Source organism: Mastacembelus armatus, chromosome 2 (genome assembly GCF_900324485.2).
Source record: "Mastacembelus armatus chromosome 2, fMasArm1.2, whole genome shotgun sequence".
Taxonomy (NCBI): domain Eukaryota; kingdom Metazoa; phylum Chordata; class Actinopteri; order Synbranchiformes; family Mastacembelidae; genus Mastacembelus; species Mastacembelus armatus.
Window position 1 is genome coordinate 6,493,755 of NC_046634.1, and position 27,907 is coordinate 6,521,661.

At 41.6% G+C, this 27,907-nt stretch overlaps 2 protein-coding genes across 2 annotated transcripts; one reads left to right on the forward strand and one right to left on the reverse strand.

Annotated features, from left to right (window-relative positions):
* Positions 1 to 2,220: 2,220 nt before the first annotated feature.
* Positions 2,221 to 3,319, forward strand: LOC113127574 (gamma-crystallin S-like). The gene is made up of 3 exons (XM_026302272.1): positions 2,221 to 2,229; positions 2,510 to 2,752; positions 3,047 to 3,319. The coding sequence occupies exons 1-3, from the start codon at positions 2,221 to 2,223 to the stop codon at positions 3,317 to 3,319; spliced, it is 525 nt and encodes a 174-aa protein (XP_026158057.1).
* A 535-nt stretch (positions 3,320 to 3,854) lies between these two features.
* Positions 3,855 to 27,776, reverse strand: LOC113127601 (potassium voltage-gated channel subfamily H member 8-like). The gene is made up of 15 exons (XM_026302302.1): positions 27,701 to 27,776; positions 19,367 to 19,600; positions 19,152 to 19,283; positions 17,971 to 18,116; positions 16,686 to 16,944; positions 15,933 to 16,090; positions 14,878 to 15,085; positions 13,542 to 13,919; positions 13,187 to 13,386; positions 12,068 to 12,317; positions 9,522 to 9,736; positions 6,714 to 6,988; positions 5,170 to 5,279; positions 4,973 to 5,025; positions 3,855 to 4,589 (listed from the first exon to the last, which is right to left on the reverse strand). Exons 1-15 carry the CDS (start codon positions 27,774 to 27,776, stop codon positions 3,855 to 3,857), a joined length of 3,429 nt encoding a protein of 1,142 aa, XP_026158087.1.
* Between the last annotated feature and the right edge of the window lie 131 nt (positions 27,777 to 27,907).

The window sequence follows — 27,907 nt, forward strand, 5'->3', positions numbered from 1 at the left end:
GAAAGGTGATTAATATCAGAAGCTCATCATAGTAAGGATCTTTGGGTGCATATGTATCAGGGAAGATACAGAAACATACAGAACATTTTAAAAAGTTAGATTTTATCAGGAAGGACCAGGCTGATGGTCTGCCCCCTCGTGGTGGAAAATATCAAAGTGAAGGAATAAAACTTTTACTGGATATCAGGAGTGTCTTGTCTTGGAGGGTCCCGGCTTCCAAACAAAGCTTGGCCAAAAAACCATGACAGTAAATATTTTTCTCCAGTCAGATGAAATAAACTGAAGCACTTTCTGAAACTGAATCACTTAATATCTGTGGCTGGTTCTAACTGAGTCCACATGTGACTATAACTGTACCTGTGTTTAGATTTGAGTGGGCTTTTTATCTTTAAGGTTAACCAGACCTTCAGCCCACATTGTTTCATTTTTTGCTGGTTTGATGTCCTTTTCGTATTTTTGCCATTTTCCTTATCTTTTATTTACAGTTCTCTTCCATAAATAAGTTCTGTACAAAGGAAGCCTGCACAAAAGAGCGTGGACTGCTCCTAAGTAAAGGTTGAATGAATGCATGCAGATTTTTTGATTGACGTCAAACTGAGTTAAAGAAGACTTTGTTTTCCATAATCAACTGAGTTTCCTTTCAGCTCGGCTTCTTTTTAAAGAAGAAAGATGGAGGCTGTACAGATCTGGGTTTACAATAAAACATAACTACTCAGATAATCTGTAATAATTTAAGAAAATAACTGTTGGTTGAAAGTTACTGAAGACAGGAATTGGATCTGTCTAAACAGAAAAGTTTAGGGTGGAAGGAAAAAAAAAGAGAGAATTTTAGACTTCTGGGTAGTGATATAAATATAACAATTACTGACTTTTACCCCAGAATTTTATCCTGTAACACACTTACAATTTAGTAACATTCAGTAAGATAGTAATACTTCATTATAGCAGGCTTGTTTCTCATTGTCCATATGTGCAGACAAACACCCTGAAAAATACCAGCTTTCCTTTATATCTCTCTGTCCATCTCATATATGTTTTGTTTGTATGTCACGTCAAATAGCAGGCCTGGATTTTCAGCAGCAGTGGTCAGCGTTCCTTGATTTATTCTCGATGGAAGAACAGTCACCTATCATTACTCCTCAGGCCATCTGCCCTCCTGTCGCTCCTCCTCTGTGCTTTGTGTCTGTGTGTGTGTGCACACTGCCAACACTTGTCTGTCCTACATCATCTCAGGTATTTTTGACAGCTCGCTCGCTTGCCTTTGGTCTTTTCACTGTGGAAAGCTGCCCCACAGTGGTGTGTATTGAAATCACATGTAAGTCGTTTTTAATGTCCTCCCTCCAGTCAGCTGGTTCAAGACATGTAGAAATGCTCTATTCTTAATACTATGTAGGATAAGTTTAAACTACAAACTCACTTGCTTTTAGTCAAAGATGAGGTGTCCAAAAAGTGGGCAGAAAAGGTCTTAATTTACAAGCTGGAAATCACACAGAAATTCTGATAATCTGGTCATTTTATAAAGTTAATAAAAGTTTAGTAACTTGAAGTTGGAAGGATTTTCAGTATGGTCAGTACAGAGATTTTTTAAAGCCACCTGGCGTTGGAGTCTATTCAACCTTCTGCCCCTATGTGTTTCCCATAGTGCTGCCCTCTCTGGCTGGGGTTAGGGTTAGGAAGTGCAGACCAGGGTAAGGTTCAGTTCAGGCTAACTGATGTGGAAACCAAACTGACATCTAGTGGCTAAAAAAGAGACTGCAACTAATGAGACAGAGACACTCGTCTACACAGTACAGAAAGTGTATGTATTGTATGTGCCAGCTGAGAGTTGACCGAAGGGGCATTACTGTAGAAATGGTTTCCTTAAAGTTTGCATATTTGTGGCACAGTGCTGACTGGGTTGACAATCATCAAATACAAGTCCATAACATTTGTCTGCACATCTGAGTGTTTGTGCGTTTGTGTTTTCAGTTTGTTGTACACGGTGGTTGAGGGCTTTATGCAGTGTAATCCTGCAGCCTCTTTCTGGAAAACATCAGTGGCAATAGAACCACTGACTCAAATTTTGGATCTCATTCTCATGACAAAGCAATTGTTAATTAAAGAGGGCTCAGCAGGTATAAAAGAAAGAAACAACGGCATCTATGAGCACATGTATACACACATACATAGGATTTACATTAGATATACACATATTGAAAGGGGCCATCAGCTCGTCCAAAGATGGGCAGGGTGAGTATAAGTTTGGATGTCAAATTCCAGTTATGTGCTTAGACTTAAGGTACATGAGTAAAACATTATATAAGTTGACCTTTTAGGATTTTAATTACAGGATGTCAGAACATCCAGCATTTCTTCTTTCTGTTACTCAGCATCCTCAGGAATTATCGTTTAGGTTTGCAAAGATGAAAGTGAATTCACAGGTACAAAGATACAGTATATGTACAAAATAAAGGTTCCAGACACAAAACGCCATTTTAAACACTCCTCTCTGAACGATTCAATCACCCAGATCATCTTTTATGAGGACAAGAACTACCAGGGTCGCAGGTACGAGTGCGAAAGCAACAACACCAACTTCCACTCTTACCTGAGACGCTGTAACTCGGCCCGTGTGGAGACCGGGACCTGGGTGATCTATGAGAGACCAAACTATTCAGGCCACCAGTATGTCCTGTCCAGAGGCGAGTACCCAGACTACACAAGCTGGAATGGCCTCAACGACAGAGTCAGCTCCTGCAAGATGATCCATGTTGTAGTAAGCCTTTGGATGTATTAGATCCTGGAGAGTCAGGGATTAGAGACACAGTGTGTAGCTGTAAACCTGTTGACCTGTTATGACAGATGATTTTAGATTTTACTTTAAACTTACCTCTGCTGCTGTGTGTTCTCTATTGTGCCACTTGAATCACTTCACACTTCCATCAAATCAGCATCCAACTCCCACTAAACCTTTTCTTTCCTCAACCACTTCCCCCAAACTCTTATACTCTTATACTTCTGTTTCCTTTTTTCCTCTTTCTGCTTCTTCTCTGTCATCTTCGCCCAGGCAAATGGAGATCCTTACAAGATCCAGCTCTACAGTAAAGGAGAGTTTGCCGGTCCAGTGTTTGAAGTGACGGAGGACTGTCCCTCTGTGTTAGAGAAGTTCCCCTGGAGTGAGGTTCACTCCTGCAGGGTTCAGGGAGGCTGGTGGGTCTTCTACGAGCACCCCAACTACAAGGGCCACCAGTACCTGCTGGAGAAAGGCGAGTACCGCAAGCCAGTGGACTGGGGTGCGGTCTGTCCCGCTGTGCAGTCTTTCAGAAGGCTAACTGAGTAGACACTTTCTTTTTTCAGGTTTTTTTTGGCCCATCAGAGACCAGGGCACTGAAACTGCAAACATGACTACAATAAACCTGAATGAGAAGTAATACAGTGTTAGTCATCAGTGTGTGTGAGTGTCTGGCAGTGCACACATGTATTGTATTGATCAGATTGAGAGTGCAGATAAAAATCTCAAAATGTTCAGCACACAAAGGTCCTTTAAGCTTCTGAAGAAAGGATTCTCTGGAGAAATCAGGCTGATACTTCAGGCTAAAGAAGCATGATGATAGACTGGATGATGAATCATACATCAAATACTCTTAATCTATGTAATGAATGATAAAAAGAGTTTGGATTACCAAAGGATTAGTTGTCTTGCCTTTATATTACTCACAAATCAAAATGAAACTGTAAACCAACATCAAATCTGCTCACGCCCTGTGCTCATGATTACATGTATTTACATCATAACTCTCATGCCAAACTTAGGGTAAATGTTTGTCATGCAGTAAGTTGTGTGTGACATGCTGGTTCTGTCTGGCAGAGTCTGTTCACGCTGATGGCTGTCCTTCATCTATGAAGCTGAGCTCGGTGCTGTGCTCCCCCCACTCAGCCTCCTGCAGGTTCAGGAGGGGTTCTGCTGGGAGTGATGCTGTGCCTGAGGTCTGGAGAAGCGGCTGGAGGTGAGGCTGGGAGTTGGAATAAGACGGGGTTATGAAGTGGCACTCAGACTGGTGCTGGAGATGGGACAGAGGCTGTGTTTGTGGCACACTATCAGGTCCTGATAAGTCTACCAACAGTGGAGTGGTGGATGGTGGGTGGCACAATGAAGAGATAGAAGGGATGGAGGAGGATGAGTATGAATGCGGGACAGATGTATGCTCATGGGGAGAGCTGTTGAGTGATGGGGGAGCTGAGCAATGAGATATTAGAGGTGCAGCAGTGGCCTGATGAGAAATTGGAGGATCATGGGAGGCGATGGCTTGAGAGGGGGAACACTGAAGTGGATCAAACTCTCCTTGTAACGCCTTCATACTCAGCTGAGGAGAGGGTGATTCAGGTATCAAGAGGCTTGGAGGATTTTGATTGATTAAACAGTCAACAGGTGCATGTTGGGTAAGAAGGGGTGGGGCTGGGGAGCAGCTGTGTGAAGAAACGCTAGGGGGCGGAGTCACAGCACTGGGCATCAGCAGTGTGGACGGGTTGTGGAAGAGGGGTCGTAGAAGACGTGTCATTTCCTGCAGCTCCTGACTCACAGCAGTTACCTGATGGGAAAGGACGCTCATCTGGAGAGAGAGAAGAATGGTTAATGCTGTGCCCTGTAGTGACCGCACTTTCATACTGCAAATTAGATAAAGTGCAGCTACTCCTACAAACAATGTGAATTATTCAAAAAAGTGTCACAACCAATAAAAGAGCTCATTTAGCATATTTGTCCTTCCCTTTCCTCCTTCTCCACTAAGGAGAGTGCGACTCATACAGACAAGGAACAGCCAAGCCTGATTTGCTTGTAAGCAACAAAACAGAATCAATGGGCTCATGAGTGAGCCTCACTTAAACAGGGGGCAGAACACTGCATTTCCACTGGGACTGACAGGGTTAAACAGCTCACCTCTCAGTAAGTACATGAGAAATATGTAAAAGCCTGTGACAGTATTAACAGCCTTACCTCATATTTCAGCTTAGCAATAGTTTGCATGGTGTCACTCTCATCATGGGCTCCTGTGGACACACACACAAACACACCCACGCAATGAAGAGGGACTTGATCGTTAGGAATATAACAGTTATTCATTCAAAAATATATCCTTGTAACTCAGATGGGGCTCAATATTTATGTAAAGGTGTGTGTGTGTGTGTTTGAACCTGAGGCAGCTGAACCAGGGCTCGGAAGGACACTCTGAGTCGCACTGGAAGAAAAATCAAACTTCTGAGCTAAAGTACTTTGGTTTTCTGTCTCGATCCCATCCACAAACCTGAGGACGCACAGGAGGAAGTCAGTGAGAGACAATAACAGAGAAGTTCCACATGGTGGCAGCAGACTATAAAAAACTGAAGTAAACATCACATACCTCCACTTTACTGTAGTATAACTAAGTTGCATGCTTTAGCACAATTAGTTAGATCCTTACACAGTGCAAATGGCAACACACAACATGACACACATCTCATGTGACTTTTCATTATTCAAAACACAAACTGGATGTTTTAATTGTCAAAGCAACAAAAAGATTACTCATTCACTCATTCATCATCTCATATGAAGTCTCTTCTTCTGTGGTATTCAGTGATTTTGTCAGAGGGCTGGAACAGAAACAATGATCATATTTTGAGATTCTCCTCAGGGATTTCCAAGACTTCGATTAAGAAACTGTTTATCCTCAATAAAACCTTGTGTCTACACTTCTATCCATGACCGGCTTATTAGCACTGAGATTAAATGGTTAAATGGTTTCTTGTGATGATAGGACAATCTCCAGGGTCAATCCCTTTGGGAGCATGACTGTGGCCAATGTGTTCCATGGTAATCTGCTTATTGGCATATGATCTATTTTGTGTCCAAACCTGGAGCTGTGGTACCAAAGTAGGGCTGGAGGAAAGATCATGAAACATGTAAATGAACAAAATATGCAGAGGTCAGCATGGGACCTGCCTCTGCTCTGTATATTGTCAATAAAATTTATTGATATGTCAAATTAAAACTCATGACTTGCATACTGAAAGGTTCAAAGCAGAGAGCTCTTATGGAAACCCACTACAGCTGTCAACGGTCAGTAGGTCAGAGGTCTTAGCAAGATGAAGTGTTGTCTTAGTGTTGTCTTAGTCAGCTGCACACACCTGTGTAATAATTAGCTGCCAGACTCTGATACACTCACTATAGTGAAGACGAAAGCTGTGTCTTGAGTCTGGCTGTAATTTCTCCTTTACTCACTCATTCATTATTCCCTCACCCTAATGAGAGGACACAATCTCTGACTTAGTTGCTAATCCTCCTGTGGATTTTTTTGGTGGTTGTTAGTTGAATAATGTGTCATGGATCAGCAAATTTTATTAGTGTACTAATAATAAAAAAATGTAAAAACATTCAGGACATTCGGTGACTTTGTCTTTACTGCTGCAGTGTCACTTTTCCCCTAAAGACCTGTTTGGAAATCGACACAGTGACACAACTTATGCTTGTGTGCACCCTCAAACAGCTCCACCAAAATAAATAGACTCCTCCAGCCCAGTGCCTGCTACCACCTCTCCAGGGACCAAGTGCAAATTAGTCTGTGAATGGTTTGTGTTAATGAATAATTTCACAAGTGACAAGGAATGCAAGTCAAATTCCCACGGAGGATTACTTGTTACTACTGGATGAACTCCACCAGCCAAGTTAGCATTAAGTCGATAAATCGGTGGTTCCTTACCGGGGGCTCAGCTCGGGCTGCAGGCAGCTGAAGCTCACCACAGGGATCTGCAGGCTGGAGGGCCGCATGTGATCGCTCGCTGGTCTGAAGGGTCTTGGTGGCAGAAGTGGGGAGCGCAGAGGGGAACGCAGGGGGGAGCGCAGGCCTCGGCCAAGCCTACCATGGGAGGGGTTCTTGGGCAGAGGGGAGTGTTCCCCCTCGGAGCCTGATCCCTCTTCATCCTCTTTGATGGAAGGAAGCTTCTTCATGATTCCTCCATTGCTCTCGCAGTCTCCCTGAGGAATGAACGTGATGGCAGATGTTTGGTCATTTACTTTAGAACAGGGAAAAACAGCTACATTACTACAACCAGTCACCAACCATAACAATCCATATTGATACAAAATCTGCTTAGTTTGATGTTAATATTTAAGAAATATGTATATTGTATACTTATCTTTTTAAAGTAACAGGAAAAGATGCAACATGTGCAGCATTAGTTGCCAGTTTGGTGACACTTTTCAGTATATTTCTCAGAAGCTACTTAGATGGAGGTATGAAACTATTTAGTGGCAGAATTAACAGCAGTTATCAAGCACTGGCGCTCTTTGACCAGACAGGGGAGCTGCTGAGCTGCTGGAAGCTTCACTGTGAGGTCCCATTCACAACACTCAGCTGCAATGGTGCTGAAATCCATTCAGTTTATCAGCAGCGCTGCAAAAGAGCATTCTCATTCATCCCATTCACTTCCACAGACATTCAGCCCTTCTCAAGGTTTTCTGTGATCGCAGATTTCGAGATATTTCTTCCTCCTAACGAATCATATCTAAACATGTCCTTTCAAAGTAAAATGCATGCAGTCAGCATGTTGTTAGTGGTTGCTGATAAATCTATTTAGGGAACATTATTAGATATACTTCCTTCTCTGATGTGAATTTTAAAACTGATAAAAATGCTGGCAAAAATACTGCACCATCTCTTTTCCTTGATTTCCCTCATCCTCTCCTCCCCAGCCACCACCACTCTTCCCTTCTCTCCCCTCTATTTGTTGTCTTCTCCATCCAGTCTTTGGCTCACGTGCCCAGCTGGTATTTTTAGATCACAGAGGTTTAATTTTAGCAGAGGTTTGCCTGGAGGGAAGTGAGCGGAGAAGGGACTGTTTGGAATTCCAGTGTGTGTGTGTGTGTGAGCAGCACGTGCCACCCTTGAAATGTGGCATGTCACAATAAGGGCATCAGCCAGTTATGTGTGTGAATTTGTGGGTGCAAAGAAAGAAAAATCTGTCTGTTGCAAGTGTGTGGGAGATGTTGCAAATTTACATATGGTCACATTGCATGTGTGTTAAGCATGCAGGACACAGCCTACACATAAAAAAAACATGCTTGTAGTTGTGTGTATGTATGTTTGGGCCCAGTGCATCATTCAGAAGGATGAACATGCAGTGTTGTGGCACAGTGGTGCATCACAATGTAATGCTTCAGTGTGTGTGTATATGTGTGTTGGCACGTGAATGCAAATATCAGCAAGGCGCTTCCTCTTCCTTCCCCCTGCAGCCTCCTTTCATCCTGATGTTTTCTCGTCTCGTCTCGTCTCCATCTGGTTGTTGCTCTATATTTATCCAGTCAGGGATGACCCCGCCTCTCCCCCACCCATCTGATGGAGTTATCTTTAGTTCCACACTGCACTCACTGGAGGATGCACTGCTGCTGTCACTGTACATGTATATGTGTGTGTGTGTGTGTGTGTGTGTGTGTGTGGTGGAGGGATAGATGAAGGGCAGCCATCAGCTGTGATGCTGCAAGCTGATGGCACCAACTTTTATATGCTCTTAAATCATTTTATTATATTGTACATTGATGAGATACTGATCATTTTCCTCCACCTTGTGTTGCATTTTCTGTGTGAAGCACTTTTGCTTCATCCTGTTTACTGTACGTAGGATTTTTGAGTCATTTAAACATTTTGTTGATCCTACTTAGAAATTGAAGGGACACATTAAAAATGGCTTGTGAGGATTTATAGCTTTATGTGGAATAAGCAGGAACAAATGAGCATTACAATGGCTTTTTAAGAGCAAATACCTACATTTAATGTGATATTATTTGACTATATGTGGTACCAGATCATTTGCTAGTGTATACTCAAGCTAACATAAGACAATTATTAATTATTAATTATTAAGTATTTCTGTTGCTAATACACTGTCTGCTGTCCCTTGATATTTCCCTGGGATCTCCACTCTAATGAAGAAGTTTACTCACAGTGAAAATGTGACTTAGATATTTCCAGTATATGCTGGTGATTCATGTATATGCTACAGCTCAGATCCATCTGTAAATCCCTGGCATCTGAATCCACCATGTTTAGCTCATGTCTTTATCTGTTGGCTGCATCTCAAGCAGAAGCCATGGCTTCCTCCTCACTCCCAGCCCAGATGGTTAATCCTTTTCAAGTGCAAAGCTGTCACTCCGGCATTGCATAAACTGCTGGGTGGAGGAGACTACTGTGCAGCTGAGACTAATCTAAAAAACAGAACTGTCATTCTTGTGGCGTTTACCCATCATTTCCTTTGATGCAACATAAGATGATTCATTCAACCTCTCTTGTTCTCTGCAGTGTGATACTATTATCCTTATGCTATTAAAAATGATTGAAATATGAGAATATTCTATAATTTATCAATGTTTATTTCAGAAATGACTTTTAATCTTCAAAACCAAGGTTTTCAAGGCAGGGGCCTTTAAGAATATAAAAGCAGTGATGTAAATGATCAGCTGTTTTATACCAACCACATGGCTCTAATGGACTCAGCATCAGTCATCATCATACCTCGGTGCTGTGTCCTTCTCGGAGGTTGTACGTCAGATCATGCTGGATCTCAGTGACAAACTTCTGGGCATAATCAGGATAGAGGCCTAGTACCTCACGCAGGCCTTTGAGGCTGATGTACTGCAGGTCACAGTAGGTCAGGGCCTTCACACAGGCATTGGTCTTAATCACTTCCTCCTGTGTCAGACAATCAGAGCCAATCAGGTCACCCCTACCTGGAAAATAAAGTCACACATGAAATTCATTTAACAAGTAATGACTATATGACTAATGAATACACAAATATACAATACTTTGATCACTGGCACGTAACCATAGTATAATCAACCCAATTATCCTCCTATATTCTCACTTTTACTGTAAAACTGGTTATGGATGGTTAGACAATAGTGTGAAAGTACACTCTGTGGGATACAGATGGACTGTTGTGGATTCGAATGGAAGATCTGTATTATTCTTTTATTTCTGCTACCTCTCTCTACCTCACTGCCTTCTCCAGAGCTGTAAACGCAAAAAGAGGCAATGCCAAAACAATTTGAGCATGTGACTGTATCTGTGTGTGTGTGTGAGTGTGAGAGAGAGAAAGAGAGCGAGCAGACAGGGAACCTGTAAAAAGAAAAATAATGTGTGAGCAGTGTGTGTTTCTGCATTGGAGAAAGCAAAAGTGCTTGTGTGACTATGTGAATTTGTGTGTGTGTGTGTGTGTGTGGCTGCGTTTCTGGGAATAGGACATTAACACACAGACACGCAGGAGGGAATAAAGTATGTGTGTTTGTGCATGTTTCACGCATGTGCACGTACATAGACAGCAGGTCCAAAATGCTAATGGGTTTACCCTCTTTCCTCTGTAGGCAGCAGTCACTTCATTATTTACACCAGCTGGATCATTAATACGAAAAACAGTGTTGCCAATTTGCTCCTTCTGCTTTATATGGACCTGAACTGATTCTGCTGTCATTTGTGAGTCTGCTTGTGCTTTTCTATTCTGTTTCATCCATGTTATGCAGAATGGAAGTGTGTATGCATTGTAGGACATGGCTCTGGAGAGGCTCTTATTTTGGTGGAATGACACTGACTCAGGTTTATCGCTCTTGTTATTACAGGAAGCATGTAGTCATATTCCCAGACCAGCTTGATGACATGATAATATCTCATCGCTCTGTTTACAATTTGTTCCATCACCACTAAGTGGCAAAATAAATACATAACATCATGAAGTAATGTATTGATACTGTTTGTAGATTGTAGTAGTGCTTCTGGCTGATTTACAAACTTTTTCAATTCCTGGGTCACACTCCATCATTCACTTGATAGGCTGTGAATTGTTTGCCCAGAGGAACGGTTTAATATGTGGATGATTGCAGTTTGTTATCAGGCTGCTCCTCTTCAATATGTTCCTCGTCATAAATGTCGACTGGCTGACTATTAAAAGTTGTCTAATAATCGTCTAATAATTCCATAGAAGTTATAAGTGCTTTTTCTTGTGTTCTGCTCATAATGCTGCAAGCAGACTGCAAAACAGACCAAAGAGACAAGACCTTGTCATCTCCATTCTCGTCTTTACTTGTCTCCTCAGTTAATTTTCCAACTGATTTTAAAAATATCTATTTTATGCTTTACTTAAAAAGCACTTCAAGGTCTCACTCCAGCATATTTGGGCTTCATCTTTTTCATTACGTCATATGGACACTGCCATTTTCCCACATATTACTCATTCAGGATGAATTAGAATAGTCTGTGAGTGATGAGTGAAATCTCACACCTGTGCTTTTCTGTCATATTTTTTTGCATCTTGTGATTTTCTTATGTGTCTCCAGACAGATGGCTGTAATTGTTTTAATGCAGACCTGATGATTTTAACCAGAGGTGCTGTGTAGACCATTGTGTAGAATCCCCAAATCCCCTTAAATATGCAGTTAAATCCCCCCAATCAGTCAAGTTGTGGCAGACTAAAGCTGACACGTATATTTAATGATCTATGATGTAGGTTGCCCCTCCTCTGCTCTGTCTTCTGCACTTGGCTGTAGATTCTGGTTTTCGAATCACTTTGCTGCCAGAATCTAGGAGGGCCTCAGTGGTGTGGAGTCAAGAAAGAGAGTAGTCCTTCAAGATTCAGGTGGAAAAATGACTCACTCAGATTCTTGTCTCAACAGGAGGCCCAACTCAGTCACCCCAGACTTATCCACTCATGTACCATGGAAGCATAGGCTTCTTTAAAACACTTCAGTGACTAAAGCAGGAATATGTGAGTGTGGATGGTCAGATGGAGCCAGACCTCCAGCATTATCTGACTGTGGGAACAGGTGCTGTCCATGGTGCTGAACCACAGTGCTGTTGTCTATGTGGCATGGGATTATGTTCTTCTATTATATACCATATAATCATTATTATTATTATTTACTTGGTGCATTTAATCCAGAAATGTATCAGCATGAACAAAAAGGTGCATTCTGAAAATCATTTTCACTTTGTTGGATTAGGGTTTTATACATGTAAAATGAGTTTTAAAGTCTACAGCTAAAAACAATGTCAGTTTTGTTCTTTACCCAGAATGGCCAGTACAGTGTTGTCCTTCAGCACTTCCATGGAGCCCGAGCATACGAAGTAGATCGCTTGGAGGGCGTCTCCCTGGCGGATGAGGAACTCTCCAGGAGCGCAGAAGGAGGTCTTGATGATGAGGGACAGCGAGCGCAGACACCCCCTGCTGGCTGATTCAAAGAGCGGCAGCTGCAGCAGCTCCTTGTTCAGGTGCATGGCGATGTCGGCCCTCAGCTCATCTGGGAAGTCCTTGAGCAGCTGTGGAGGGAACATGGAGAAAAAATGAGCCCAGTGAGACAAAGCAACACAAAAAACAGCTGAATTTCAAAAATTGCAAAATATGGCTCAATCCTTGTCTCTGTCTTAGCTTTAGTGGCTTTTACAAGCTTCATTCTGTGTCATCACTTTAATGTGTGGGAGGGTCCAGGCGAAATAAAACCTTTCACCTTCCCACGTAGTCACCACCAACTGACTCTGCAAGTCCAGCAAACTGTCTCTGGATGAAGTTTATATCTTGGTTCAAAATATCTAGTCAAAAATCCCTGATATCAACAAATGAAACGACTCTTGTCCCCATTATCTGGTGACGAGATACTGAAGTGCAACTTTGCAAGGGAAAGTTGTGGGGTTACTACTTTAAAGCATTAGCATCTGTCCACCATGTTACCTCTGTAAAAAGGATTATCTAGATTTGTAGCTATGGTTAAACACACCAGGAGTGAGTTCAGTGTCTATGAGGCCATTAATCCATGAAATTAAGATGCTTCTCCAGCGTGCTAAAACCCAAAACAAAACCCAAATCCTCTCAGTGACGTTGAGTCATTTCTTTAGTCTGCCTGGTGGGCAAGTCATGCAATTTGCACTTTCAATTTTAGAAGCCATTCCAGTTGATCCCATTGTAACTGACAAGGTCAACCCAAGAAGTCATGCACCCATTTTAGAAAGCTTAAAGAACAGTCAGCAATTTCAGAAATATGTTTGTTTGCCAACTTAAGCCAAAATAACACTGATATTGGTTCCTGATATGAGTTTGAGCTTGGCCCAGGATGAGTTTGGCCTAGTTCAGCACAGAGACCAGGACCATGGTGAATATGGATATCTTTAGATAATAAGAAAATAAGTCCTACCTCACTGACGTCGATGCCGTTGTTGACAGACCAGGTCGTCTGGAAACATTCCATCATGCGCTGCTCAAGAGCCTTGGGCAGACGGTGCACACGGATGAAGTCCTTCAGGTCCTTGGTGCGGGTGTGGTAGAGGGAGCGGCGTGAGTACATCCTCTGGATGATGGCGGTCACATTACCAAACACCACGGCATGCATTAACGCTACAGAGGAGACACACAAAAAAATCAAATCAACTTTGATTTCCAAAACTTTGGTCAACATTTTCATTATAAAGTCCTAACAGCACCATAACATCGTGGAAGTTTTCTTTCCCTGAAAAGTGATTGTGACACTTTTGGTGTTGTGCTTTACCCACCTCCGATCAGCATGGTGCAGATGGAGAAGATCTTTTCTGAATCTGTGTTGGCTGAAACATTACCAAAGCCCACACTGGTCAGACTGCTCAGAGCGAAGTACAGTGATGTCACATAGGAGCTCCTGACAGACGGACCACCGCTCAGTGTCGTCCCTGAGCCACTCAGTGTTCTCGCTCTGGTCCTGCTGCTGTTCCAGTGGCCTGAACCCAGCAAACCTGCCCCATTCAGTGGCTCCATCCCTGAGCCGTTCCACTGGCTGTAATTAGCCAGTGCTGTTGTCATGGTACCCTGAGGTGAATCAGAGACTCCCAGCAGGGAGGTCAGTGGTGCCAGGAAGTATGGCGTTCCCAAGCGTTTCCCCAGCTCGTGGAGCCAGCCTGGTGGGCGAAGAGGGACAGTCCAGAAGAGTTTGTCAGTTTAATGAGAATGCATCCATCCTTGTGCAATGACCTTTACTAGAAGGCTTCATTAGCAGTGCTAACAGGGCTGGAAGGGCAGAATAATTACTTCAGTGTTGGTGTTTATGCATCTAGGAGGAGTTTAGGCCAGACTCACTACACGCTAGCATTTCAGATAATGTCAGCTTACATTTACCCATGCAGGAAGTATTTGTCTCAGTTTCTGATTTCTGTTACTTCTCATATTTTATTGCTTTTTACATGCTATTTTCTCATGATATTCTTAACTGTTTAACACATACAGACCCTACATCCACTGTAATGGACATGGAATAGTCATTAGTCTCAGCCAATTAAATATAACAATTTGTCTTAGCAACTAAGGAGGTGTGGACATCAGTGTTGTAGACAGACAACACAGAGCAACAATCTTTTTTCACCTTTAAAATATTATCTTCTGTATATGTAGACATAATTTTTTGAACCAGGGTAATTCTGTTTTATACAAAATTAGTCAAAGCATTGTAGGCCTAATGTCGACATACTGATGGTTAAAACAAAAACTGCCATTATCAAGTTCAATCGTCTTACGTTGTCTTCCTTCTCTCAATCTGCTGATTTAAATCACTTAAACAGAATAAACATCACCCCCCCATGCACCCCCGTGCAATCAACAGTATTGTTGTTGTTTGCACGGGGGTGCACAGCGGGAGGAGAGACAGATCACCATAATTAGATGTGTTTTCTCAGTAAAAGGACACACACACCTCATGCTGAGTGTATCCTGCTCTGCTCTATATTGGTTAACATTGTCTTTGTTTTGGTTTCCATCTTGGCTGTAGTTTCTCATCAGCTACTGTTTGCATTCATTGCAGCAGCTTTAACCAGAGTGTTTTACAGTAGCAACGTGATCTACACCGGGTTATTTGAAACAAACCTATATCCCACGAGGCAGGACTATTACTTTCGATCTCACTGCGTCCAATAAAGTACCAGACACACGCCATCCAGTGGGCCAGCAGGGCAAACGTGGACATGAGCAAGGTGAGGACCACGGCGCTGTACTGGGAATAACGATCCAGCTTCTGTAAGAGGCGCAAGAGGCGCAGGAGGCGCACTGTCTTCAGCAGATGGACCCCAAAGTTCTGCAAGAGAGAGCAGTCATGGAGTTTCTCATTAGAAATTAGAAATTACTATGCACCCTGAATTTTAATCAGTAATCTTGATAATGGGCTATGACTGAAGGACTGGCACAGGATCTCAAGCACAATGCAGAAGCAAAAGTGGCTCCACCAATTATGAAAACACCTGGCTCTACACAGATATAAAAATATTTAGTGCTGCACAGCAAAAAAGCAAAAACTAGAGAAAAGCAAGAAAAAAATCAACACAATTTTGAGCAAAAGAACCATTTTCACGATTCTTGAGGTTCTCAGCTGGCAGATGCAACATCATCTGACTAATCGACATGCCTCCACGTGTAATTTGTCATCACAGACTCATTTATCAGCTTAATTACCAGTTACCTAATAACGAGTTTCTCGTTAAAGCGCAGGCTCCCAGTTTTCCTGTGTCAAAGCCACTACATCGAACAGTGAGCGAAGAAAGAACTGGACTTCAACAAAATATGGAACAAATATTTTTTGTGCTTTGTTGCCTTTGACATGTATTTGTAGCATTACTGTGTGTATGTGTGTGTGTGTGTGTGTGTGTTTGGTGTTGCCTCAATATTCCCTCTACATTTGCACACTCGTTGATGGTTTTATTAAATCAGCGGTGAGTGAGAGTTGAACAGCAGGAGAGTGCTGCTGGTAAAAGAATAATATTAATAACCAGTGCCAGGACCCATACAGCTCCTTCCTACAACTCACATATAAACAGACACTCGCAATAGTGCGAGCACAGTCAAACATGCACAATTTATTCAATTTCACAACAAACACATATGTGTACATATGCTCTGCATGTGTTGACGCTATGTGTGAGACTCACCACACTGATATTGAAGGCGTACAGTAGGTCAAAGGGCAAGGCGGCGATGAGATCCACAAAGAGCCAGGATGTGACGTAGTGAATGCAGATGGAGCGGGAGTCGTACACAACCTGACCGGACGTGCTCACATAGGTGGTTCGGAAGTTCAGCACAATATCTGACACACAAACACACACACGCCTTATAGAAACAGAGGTCCTGTTAAAGGAGTAAAAATGTTCAGGGTCATATTTCTCTGGCCCTGTTTGATTCTGCTGTGAAGCTGTTTCTGCCAAAGCCCTGAAGGTCTCTGTTACAGTGTTTTGTTAACCTCCACTATGACAATCAGATGCAGGCTATAAAAATATTTCCTCTAACAAGCCTTCCTTCAGTGGGATTAGAGGATGTGGTGACCTGAAGGGATAGAGCAGGTTTATAATGGGAGAAGTGGAGATTGTTACTGAGGATAAATTAGCATACAGCTCGGAAGTGTATTTGGAAGAGTTGGAAGGCCGAGCAGAAGGCAGTGTGCCTAAATGGACCAATTAAGACAGAAGGAGTTATAGTGTATATAAAGGGATAGGAGCTGGAGGCATGCCTTAAAGATAGAAAGGAATGAAAGAACAGAGGAGACAGATTTAGAATGAAGACTATGATTGGAAGACTATTGGCTTTAATGGTAAAGCTCCATTAAAACTGATACCAAAGCAAAAACATGTTAAAAATAAGTTTAACCTATTTTTTTTAAAACAAGCAAGCGAGAACAGTCTTACCAATGATGAAGAGGATCTCCACCAAGATATCACTGACGCTCGGAGGGTTTCGTGCTGCTGAGCCGCCGTCCTCTCGTATCTCTACTGCAGTGAAGCAGACATTATAGGGAACGGTGACAGCAACGTAGAAAGTGGCCAGCAAAATCAGCCAATCCCAGCCGGCCTTGAACGCACCGTAGTGGAGGAGGATGAAACGAGACTTCTGGATGTCCGCCACCTTGTACTCTGGAATGGGGTTAGCATTGGCTCCAAGAAGTCTCTGCATGGTAACACACACACACACACACACACACACACACACACACACACGCATTGAAGAAGTTACAGTTATAGTATGAGGATTTCATCAATACACAATTGGGAGCATAATTTTGAAAATATCTTCTCTAGTCAGCATAAATATTTTATAATCACTAATAGTGGTGCAGTATTTATGGCTTGGACATATTTCAGAGGCAAATTTAAACAGATTGGACACACATGGAAACAGCAAAATAAACTGCAGCTTTACTCCACAATATGTTGTCTTCAAAAATATATGAGTCACTTAATTTCATGTGAAATATGTATCTGGACATTAAAGATACAATAATGCATATTTTCTGTGTTGTGATGAAATACATTTTGCCCTTGAAGTTAATGATGTGAGGAGATGCAGAAGCATGAAAGCCTTTTGACCATGATACCTGAAATTACTGAGGGCCAAGTGGGAGCTCAATGAATTCAAATGACTAATGAGAGCTTTTATGCTAATTTCTTCCCTCTAAGGTCCTGAGTCACTGAGATTACACTGTAAGGGCAGTTTTACACATTTTGCATCATTGCATTGCATTTACAAGTTTTCATCTCACAGACATAGAAATGAATGCAAATCAAGAGGTACAAGTGACACCCTTGAAAACAGAACTGGACAGGAGAATTGTCCCTTAATCAGTAAATACAAATTTGGAAGATTAATCCAGACAGAAAAAATTCACCCACTGAGAGAAACTTTGAGCAAAACTAAAAGTGTTAGACTTGCTAGTATCTCATTCAGGCTGTACTGTTATTACAGCTCTGTAATGTGTTACACACAATACACAATATACTGATTCGTGCTATGTGTTTGAATGTGTTTAACAAAGTTCATTAATGCTGATTCAAATTGATGTTTCTTCTTCTCTGTTCAAGTAGAACAAAGAAAGACGACCAACGCTTTAATCCAACAATATCAGTATCACTATTTGGCTTCAAAAAACAATATGTCAAATGCTAATTAGGACAGAGGGTGCTAAACATGTCTCACATTGTTGATCTTGAGCTTGCTCTTGGTTTTGTCTTGTTTCTGTAGGTGCCCAGACAGCTGGTAGAGGACAGCCCGACTACGGCGGCGCTCCATGTTGAAGCCTGGCGGATGGCTGACCTGGCGGATCTCCAAACCAGTTTCCTCATCTGACAACAAGCAGACAAAACCAGCGAGACATGAGGACTTGAGGTAGAAAATGCTATTGTACATATCTATGAGGATGCTATTTTGACAATTTAATTAATTGCTCTAAGTTACTTTCCAGTGTTATAATTCTGTACAGAGAGCTGAGGAGCAACAGCATTTCATACAGGGTGTCTTGGGACAAATAAGAATCTCAGGCCCAGTATGACAACACAATTACTTTCTTGCTTTTGATTTATGTTGTTGCTGCTTGCTCCGGCTACAGAAATCTAACCATCATTATAACCATAATTAGGGGCGTATGCACAGCACTGCCTATTCATTTCCTAAAGGGCCCCTTATAACAATCCAAATTTACAACACATTAAACAACCTGTGGGTTGGGAAGTTGTTGAAGCCATACTGTTTATTTACTCCTGCTCTTGTGAATATATAACGTCAATTCTCAGTTCAACACATTGGACAACAAATTGGAAATCAAAAGACAAAATGTTCTGTTGAAAGTAAACATTCACTCTTGAAACTCTCCAGTCACCTGGCTTTTTAAACCACAGACATCTGGTGATGTACCCACTCACAGTTTAGATGGTCTGCTAGGCAGCTGCTTACAGACTTAAGAGAAAAGGGGAGTCAAAGAAACTGAAGAGAAGAGGTTGGTGCAACTTGCCTCAATCAACAGAACAAAATGTATGAAACTCTCACTTATTATGTAGTAAGTCTGAAGTAGTCTTCTGTGTCAGTTATGTTTGTACAATAGAGCAACATGTACCACAAAGTTACACATCATCATTCATTTATGGTATTTACGGTGTCTTTTCATTGCTTAACACAGGTCTGTTCACTACTGTTGACGGAGACTGAAAATGTCTCACTGCACATTTCCCAAACCCCCTGCATAATATCACCAGACATTCATCAGTCAGTCTGCTGCTGGATCTGTACCCCAGCTGCAAAGCCTCTATTGGATCATTTCCTGTGAATTATAGTGGAATTGGATGATGCCTCACTTTCTTTTTCTTTTTCATGCTTTCTCTCACCAGTGTCAGATTCAATGCCATGGTCCAGGTCCTTATTTTCAGTGATGTCCTTATGTGAGACCAGGAACAAAACCACCTCACTCTTTTCGTTCTTTATGGGCACAATGTCCAGGAGACACCAGAACTTGGAGCCTGGTCAAAAGAAATAGATCTAATATTGAAAAGATAACACCATATTTGTGACTCCCTTATCATTAAACATGATTTAGTCTTACCACTCTTTTTATACAGAATGATCTCGGTCTTAAACTCTCGACGTTCTTCCAGAGCTTTCTGCATCTGCGATGTGAGGCGGTCACTGGTTTCACTGCCATACAGGAAGTGGCACATGCAGCTCTTCTGCATTAGCTCGCCACGGGCAAAACCAGTCAGCTCACAGAACCCATCAGAGCAGTAGACGATGGGGTAGAAAGACTGGACCTGGGCATTCCCCAGGACAAAGTTACTGTCTGAGGGGAGGAAAGATGAGAAGATCAGAAATCCAAGATACAGAAAAGGAAAACACACAGAGGACATGGATTAGGCAGGGGTAAGGTGAGAAGTCAGACAGCAAAAAAGAGTTGCTTGTTGGTGTTTCCAGAAACGTGAAATTAACAAGCACAGCTGTTTTAAAGGTTGACTTCTCTAATGCTATGTTTTCCTGTCACTAAGTTACTCAAATCTACTTTTTACAACACAAATCAACAACTAAAATGTCCTTCTATACCAGGGGTATTCAACTAAAATTTAAAGAGTTGCAGTTAGAGACCTCTTTAAATTTTAGTTGAATACCCCTGCCCTAAACTATTACTTTTAATGTCTGGGAGGATCAAGTCTTACCTCAGGGACCCTCCCCTGTCATGAATTGATATCATATTATTTCAGATCTTATTTTGAAATGCACATCATAGTCATTTCGGTCAAGTTACTTCCTGCTTACTAATCTTCCACGTGCTGCTCGTTAACTCTGTCCCAATCAGGGGAGTATATAGACAGGAGTTCGGGGCTGCACCAGTTGCCAGTTTGTCTGTGCTGAACCTAGAGTTCAGTCAGGTTACCCACCTTCATACTTACGTTCAGGCTTGTGTATGACCCTCTGCTACGTCTATGGCTACTCTTTTGGCTATTCCCTGGAATTTTGCATTTATGGGCTGATTACCTGGTTTTTGACACATTGTTAGTTTGACACTGCATTTTCCTGCCTGTGTGAACATTAAAGTTTATCTTATCCAAGCCCGAGCAGACTGTGCATCTGGGTTCATCTATTAGCAATTCCTAACACCCCCCTTCAAAGTGCTCCTGTAATTCACATTACATGTTTACTCAACCACCTAAAGGTTTACTAAGATGTCATGTTAATTCAAAGACAGCCTAATGAAAACATGTGCAGCTTTCTCTTTGTTTTTTAACAGCGTTCATTCTCATTCTGATTCTGCTCACGCTCTCCTCAGGGAGAATTTAACGTCTGCTGCTTTTCAATGAACTTCATGTCATCTGCTTTTCCCCATGTCCCTTTATTGTGCTCTTCACATTATCTTGCTTTTTCTTTGCTCGACCTATGTGTCTTCCACACTTCTCTTTACCTTTATGCCCCACAACAGTATTTCCATCAGCAGCAGCTTTTTTTTTATTTAAACAGATATTGTAATTTAATTCAGCTACACATATAAATGATTTCATTCTTCCATATGAGCTCAGATTTAGATTATGAAAGCAATTATTTTTTTATTCTTACATCCTTTGGCAATAGATTACTTGAATCATATTTTCTGTGAATAGAAATAGAATTTGGGATATTCCCCATGACAATTATTTTTATACCCTTATATATGTTTGCATAATGTGTAATTATGATATAACTGACAGGCACCCCTTTTCAAGCAGTCCTACTCCATGAAGATGGATGGCAAGTGATGCATTTATGGCCCCTGCACTCGCTGGCCAGCTGGTCTCATCCACTATACTGCACAGTTAGAAATCAAATTTAAAGCATTATTGAAGCATACAACTTTATATAACCATGCTCTGCTGGAGTGTAATCTGCTCCACAGATATACAGTGGTATGCTTTGCATTCACCCAAACACATACTTTGGCATTTGTTTTGCTGAGTTAGTTAGTTAGTCAGGTTGCCTCCATTTTATGACTGGACTCTTTCCTGCTAACTGGAGTTTAGTAATATCCCACAAGCTAAATTTCCCATCAATAAGATGATGTTAAACATCACATTTTCTTTTTTTTTGCAACAGAACAGACGTATATATGCAGTTATTCAATACATAAAAATAAAAAATCAAACAATCATTAAGCATATGTAAGTAGCCAAATGTTTGACAGCCTGAGTTATGGGAACAGTCTTGAATAATTCATTATGAAACTGAGTTGGGTACAATAGGCGACTCTCAGACTGCAGACATTCTTTCTGCTGAGCTCATTAAAGTCCATACATAAATGAATCTGTAAGACTGCAGTGCTAACTTTGAAGAATGTGAGCAATATAGTAAGAGAGGGCAAGTGAGCAAATGACTAAATGAGATGGACAGAGTGAGAGAGAGTGAGAGCTTAAGTGAGTCCGCATGAAGATGAACTGACAAAAATGAAATTTAATAATTCATGCATTAATAAAGCATGTCCAGTGCAAACGCTTTTGCAAAACCTCATCAATGTACCATTCAGAAAGAAGTACAAACTGCCTTTCAGTGCAGGAGGCTCATGGGAAGTCACACATTTCCTCTGAAGGCTCAACACAACAACAACACAACGGACAAAGTGCTGAAAAGTACGGTGCTTTTAAAGGCTTTCAGAGCTTTATTTTCCCACTCCATTCAAATGTTACATGGTCACAGAGAAGAGCAGCATGTCAGAATATATTTTCCACAGCAGATCTTTGCTGCTCAGCTTCTTATCCACTGCAGACCGCTGTGGGACTCATGCAACAAGTGTGAGAACCATGTTGGTCATATACAGTGAAGTCAGTGTGTGGATCTGCAGTGACAGCAGGAACAGTGGTGTCATCTACTTTTTGTCAGTGTTATCAGGTGTGTTGACTCCAGTTAATAACATCTGATCATTCAAGCTGCTCCGCGAGGCAACACGGAGGAGAGCAGTCCACAATTTAAATTTTCAGAATGATGCAGCTGGAGAGTTTGAAGAGTGTGACAGACTATAATAGGATCTGATGAATCACTTCTTCCAGAAAAAATGGGCTTGAAACTGTGAGATAATGAATTGGTAGAAAAAAATGAATATATTAATAGTTTGAGACCATTTAACATAAAACAGTGGGTAGTATTCAGATAAGGCTAAAACTGTAGCTTATACTGGGCCTGGTTGATGGAGTTACCACAGACCCAGTATGGTCATCTGCATATGATTGCTGAAGATGCTGTTTCAGTCCCATGCTGCTCCACTTTTCTGAGGCATGATTTTGGACTCGGCTGCCGGGATTTGCTTCCATTAGCCATATGGTTGTGTTGGATGAGGTTGTGGAGGTCAGAGCTCTGTGCAGGCTATTCAACTTCTTCCCCACCACACTGGAAAAAAAATGTCTCCATGGACTTGGTTTTGTGCACGAGGACATTGTCATTGCCATTGTTTCACTTTTTTATTCAGCCTGAAATTGTGTTCATGTTGGCTGATTTAAAGGGCTTCATTTTGTTTGTCCAGTGTTGTAGTCAACATGTCAACATGTACAGTAATAACTGCTAGTAGCGGTTCACTTAAATTATGCTGTAAAGCTTTTTTATAAATAAAGAATATTATGTTTATAATTTGTCCTGCTCTGTGCTGTGTGTATTGGTGAAGGACAATCCTCCCGTGCTTCATCATATTCCTTCAACCCCAGCGTCTCATCCCATGAACCTATTTTCCTGTGTTGCCTTCACTTTCTGCATTTCCCCTGGCACTATGCAGGCATGTCACATCCACACTACAATCCAGGTGTAATAATGTGTGAGCTGAAGTACAAAACCACTCAGACTCAGGCCCTGAGCGGATTAGGGAACCCCGATAAACCCTAGTACTGATAACAGTGACAGTGACAGCCTGCCACAATACATCCACCACAATGGAAGCCAAACACACGCATATGCCCCACATGTTTACACACTTTTAAGGACACTGCACTGACTTACAGAGGTTTATGCCCCCAACTGATACATGAAGCATCAAAATACTGCATCTTTAAATTGACTTGTCAATGCAGCAAAACAAACTTTGTGCTACTACCACAGTCATAATTTAGCAATTCATTGAATCTCATCTCTGCAACATCATGTCATTTTATGGAAATAACTACAACATTTCATTTATAGTCTTTTAAAGAGTTGGTCTGATTACATGCAGATATTCTACACCTCTTTTCAGCTACTGAAAAAAAAAACAAATTAAAGAACAATCTTTGAGTGTCAGGACCCTTTTGAGGAAATCCAATTATCTCCAGTGCTGAGACTGAGCCTCACCTCAGTAACCCAACACCAATGAAGGCAAAACGCAGTTTATGGTTTTTGCTCAGTGTAAATGAAATCAGATTTATGCAGTTAGATTATTTAAATTTAGATTATCTTTGTTTACTCCTGTTTATGTTCCCTATGAAGCCTAAGCTGATGTACAGTGATTTCAGATGGCAGGGAGAATTTCACATATACTGTAAATGTTCAAAATTCATATCTACTGATAACAATGTTCAAATAACCTTTCGAAGTTAAGTACAGTACAATAAAGAGATTAACGGTGACAGTGAGATGATTTCTGCATGCAGGATTATTATATCAGGATTATTTGCTAAGCCACCATTAAAGGTGTTTCCTAAAATTTAGCTGGAAACATATTTTTACTCTGCATTGCTCATGGCTTTGTGCCAGAACCCTCCTCTGACAGAAGCACAAAAATCTGTCCCTCAGATGTCTCTCCTCTGTCTCATTCATGCATTTCAATAGACTTGCACGTAGAGCTCCTCAGATTTGCTCTACAACCTCCCAGTAGTTCACCACCTGTCCTGCCCACCTGTCCCAAAATTTAACATCATAATTACACAATGGCACCACTTACTGATATGTTGCCTGCTTCACTTACATTTAATGGGTTTTGCTGTCAAATTCCTGGACTATGTACAGTATGTAGTGGATTGGGATATTCTTGGGTTAAAAAGGGCTCTAATGGAAGATCTCTACTGCAATGTAAGAAAAAAAAAGAGAGAGAAATTCCCTGGAGTCCCCCTGGTTATCGTGCTGCATTAATGTTGCATGGGAATGATTCAAGATCCCAGCTTCTGACCTGAAAATACAGTTTTTTCTCAGCTGGTTTTTAGTACTTGAGAACCCAGTATCAGTCACAGAGGACAAGCCCTGCATTCTGCCCTCAAGTGAAGGAAATGACTGTTTTTACTAGTACTGCTTTAGTCATTAGTGTGATGATTTAATATGACATCACAAATCTTTGTCTGCCCATTTCACTTGGTTTGTTTTAGTCTCCAAACAAAAAACATGTTTTTCATTTTCATTTTTTCTCATGTACTCAGGTTGTCCATGTGTGAGGTGGAGCTCCTTACCAGAGGTCATCAAAAGTTGCATTAAACTGTGTTTGGTTCAGAGTAATACTTTATAGTAGTAGAAAAACAGGCACATACCACTAACACTTCAAACTTGTTATTCAAAGTAATGGAGATACACCAAATTATTCATCATCAACCATCAATATATTTAATCACTGTGTAGGACTGCTACATCATAGTATTTATAGGCATTGTGTTTGAGCATGAGTATTTTTTGATCACTTGCACATGTTTGAGTAAAGAAAGGAGCAGGACTGAGCTACAAAATGGATTAGGGAAACACACCGAGGGAGAAAAAGGAGCTCCCAGCTCAGGACCCTCACGGGAAGGTTTGGAAATCTTAACTCTGTTTGGGTCATGTTTAAAGCCTCCGTTCCTGAGATGGCTGCTCAGAGCTGTAAACAGAGGGGTCATCAGTTGCTGCTGTGTTCTGTGAGAATTCACTGAAGCTGAAGGACGAGGCCGTCTGGGCTTGGTTTTGCCCGGGGAACTCCTGAATCAGCACACCAGTGTCAGCAGGCGAGAAGCACTGCAACATCTGTGGCCATTGAAGCAAAGGAGGAGGAAGAAAAACGAGGGAGGCCATGACGGCAGGCTTTTGTTTGGCTTCAAAGAGGGTCTTCCATGCCACAAAAGCACTAACCTAAAAAGCTTTGCCGTGATAAGGGTCTCGGAGCAGATAAGATTCCAAAGGTTTGAGCTGACACATCTTTGAAACATCACAATGTGGTGACTGGCAGAAAGAGATTAAGATTCTGTCTTTAAGAAGGGAGGCAAGAGGGTGGTCTGCAGGAGTCAGTGAAAAACACTGAGGAAAGATTATTCCAGGCTGATGGAAAGGAGGCACTGACCTACTGTCACAGGGGGACGTGTGTTTAACCCTGGTTTTGGAGCAGAACTGCGGCTCTGGACCCTTCAACACTTTTATAACTAGCAGCACAGCTTCATTGGCAGAAAGTAGAAATCATGTACATTCTCAGTGGGTGCTGGTCTGTCACTGATTCTGTTTGTGATTAGATCATGGGGGAGATCTCAGCTAAAGTAAAGTTTAAGTGGGTGAAATCTTTGCTCAATCAAAAGACTCCTGGGTCGAATGGATCTGCTTGAGAGAAGTGATCAGACACGGGAAGGTGTGATCTGTTCCACTTTCAGATTGGAGGAGAACTGATCGGTACTGGCACAAAATGAAAAATTCTAATTGCATAATTGCGGTCTCAGGAAACATTACCTTCAGGGAACATAAAGAAAACATCAAGTATTTTTAGATCCCACTTAATATTATTGCATGACTGATTATTCCACAGTAGCCTCCAGAGCTGGTGCACTTTGCAGCAGAAATGTTACCACGATCTACACAAATGAAATTCATCTTCTGTATTTACTGTAAGTGGCAGCTACGTTTCAAAAAATAGACAGGGGCTGATTTCCTTGTATAGGTCATACTTCATCCACACATTCTGTCTGCTGCACAGTCGGCCTGTTAGTTTGCTCCTCTGTATTGTGTTATGTAACAGCGGTTAGCTGTCATTTGCATAGTGATTAATAGTGGTTTCTTTGTGGCTTTACAGGGGCCTAATGTGTAGGTTTATGCAATAAACTGTGTGTGTAAACCACTGAATAATAATTATAGATGAGTCTGTCAAACAATGTAGGAACCTCCTGCTCTCCCTGACTGTTCTGTTCCTCCCTCTGATAACTGTGTTGATTTTGTTAAAAACTCAATGCCAGAGATTTATAAAATGGGTTCAGGTGCCAGCTTTATTCTATTGATTAATTGGTGGCAGATCTCACAATTTGAAATGTTCATATAAAGTACAGAGGAAAAAATCATATTTATAAGGTTTATTCTTACACAGTAATGTAAGCAGGGCCAGATTACAACTGCTTAGGGATCAGAAAATCCCAGGTGCCCTAAGGCTCCGGTTTCTATTGATTTGTTCTGTGGAAATGTAACTGAAAATTTGTTGGAAACTAACCACATAACCACAAGACACAATATGAGAGCCTGGGGATGAGTCCTGTTTTATTACCTGATCTAATTTCAGGACCTTCATTAGCAAGTTTGTGCTCATAAATGGATGTTTAATCACATTATCGCATAGTGAATCAAGGTAGTCTTCCAGATCGCTGTGCAGGAAGTGAGATAAATGGCAGGTTAGCGGCCCAGCAGCCAACTGCACTCACCCGTGACTGTATGTGAAGTATCTCTAATTGAATCTGTAGTAAAAGCTTCAGTATATTGAATCCACAATGAAGTGAATTACAAACTTTTGAATTTTGACTCAGTTGCAGGCTGTAGCGGTGCCTTTGAATAGTAATGAATTCACTGACTCATTGTATTAATCATCACTGTACATACACAGGGAATCAGTACATTAGAGCTGAATATATTATCACAGGTCACGGAAGCACATGAAACAAACACACTTAAAAACTGATGCCTGCATTTTTTCTTAACAGTATAAGTTTGTGTTCAGTGTTAAATAAAATGTATATGGCCTCCTGTTTGGACAATTGGCTGACACCAATGTAGGTGAAACAGTTTGGTCAATGGTACATGGCCACTTGCTTTAATGTAGAGAGTAATAATAAATATTAGGATTTGGTTGACTTCACTCCTTCTGTGTTTTTGAGCACACACTGATAAAGTATGTCATTTATTTTTGCATCAGGCTGTAGGGACCAGTAGATGATGGTTAATTCATCCTTAAACTAGGAGCTCAGGTAGGGCTTCATGAATTCTTCATATGTTAACATTAGCCCCTGCTTTCATTCATCACACTTCATTCCTCAGGCAAGATATCAACGCGCTTGTGGCCTGTTTGTCTCTTCATCATTAAGAAACATTTTGCAGGTGTTAGGAGTTCTTATCATTTTAGTTTGAATATTGCTCCAACTTTTCGAAATAAACGGGTCTGGATGAGTGAACGATTCAGAGTAAAATAAACTGATTGAATCGTCTGTTACGCACAATAAAATGAAGAGATGAAGGGTAATTCGTAGTTAAATATTGTACTCACGGGTCCCATCGAAACGAGTGGCGATGGTATCCAGGAAGGTGTTTTGTGGCGCGATAAGACCCCGCATCACTGGCATCCGAGAGCGGGTCGAACCGCGTCTCTCTCGGCGCTCCGATACATGGCTTTCGCTGGCGGTGGACACGAATCCCGGCAGGAACCTGGACGAGGACCCCGGCGCTCCTCCTAATCCCTGGAGGAGGGCGCCGA

What these genes read in the sequence shown, in the direction of transcription:
- LOC113127601 (XM_026302302.1), bottom strand. Translation starts at nt 27,776, where the DNA reads ATGCCAGTGATGCGGGGTCTTATCGCGCCACAAAACACCTTCCTGGAT. An exon ending in CATTCTGTATAAAAAGAGTG is followed by an intron (nt 19,284 to 19,366) that starts GTAAGACTAAAT and finishes TCTTTTGACCAG; the next exon opens with GCTCCAAGTTCTGGTGTCTC. An exon ending in ACGGCATCGACGTCAGTGAG is followed by an intron (nt 12,318 to 13,186) that starts GTAGGACTTATT and finishes TTCCCTCCACAG; the next exon opens with CTGCTCAAGGACTTCCCAGA.
- LOC113127574 (XM_026302272.1), top strand. An exon ending in CCTGCAAGATGATCCATGTT is followed by an intron (nt 2,753 to 3,046) that starts GTAGTAAGCCTT and finishes ATCTTCGCCCAG; the next exon opens with GCAAATGGAGATCCTTACAA.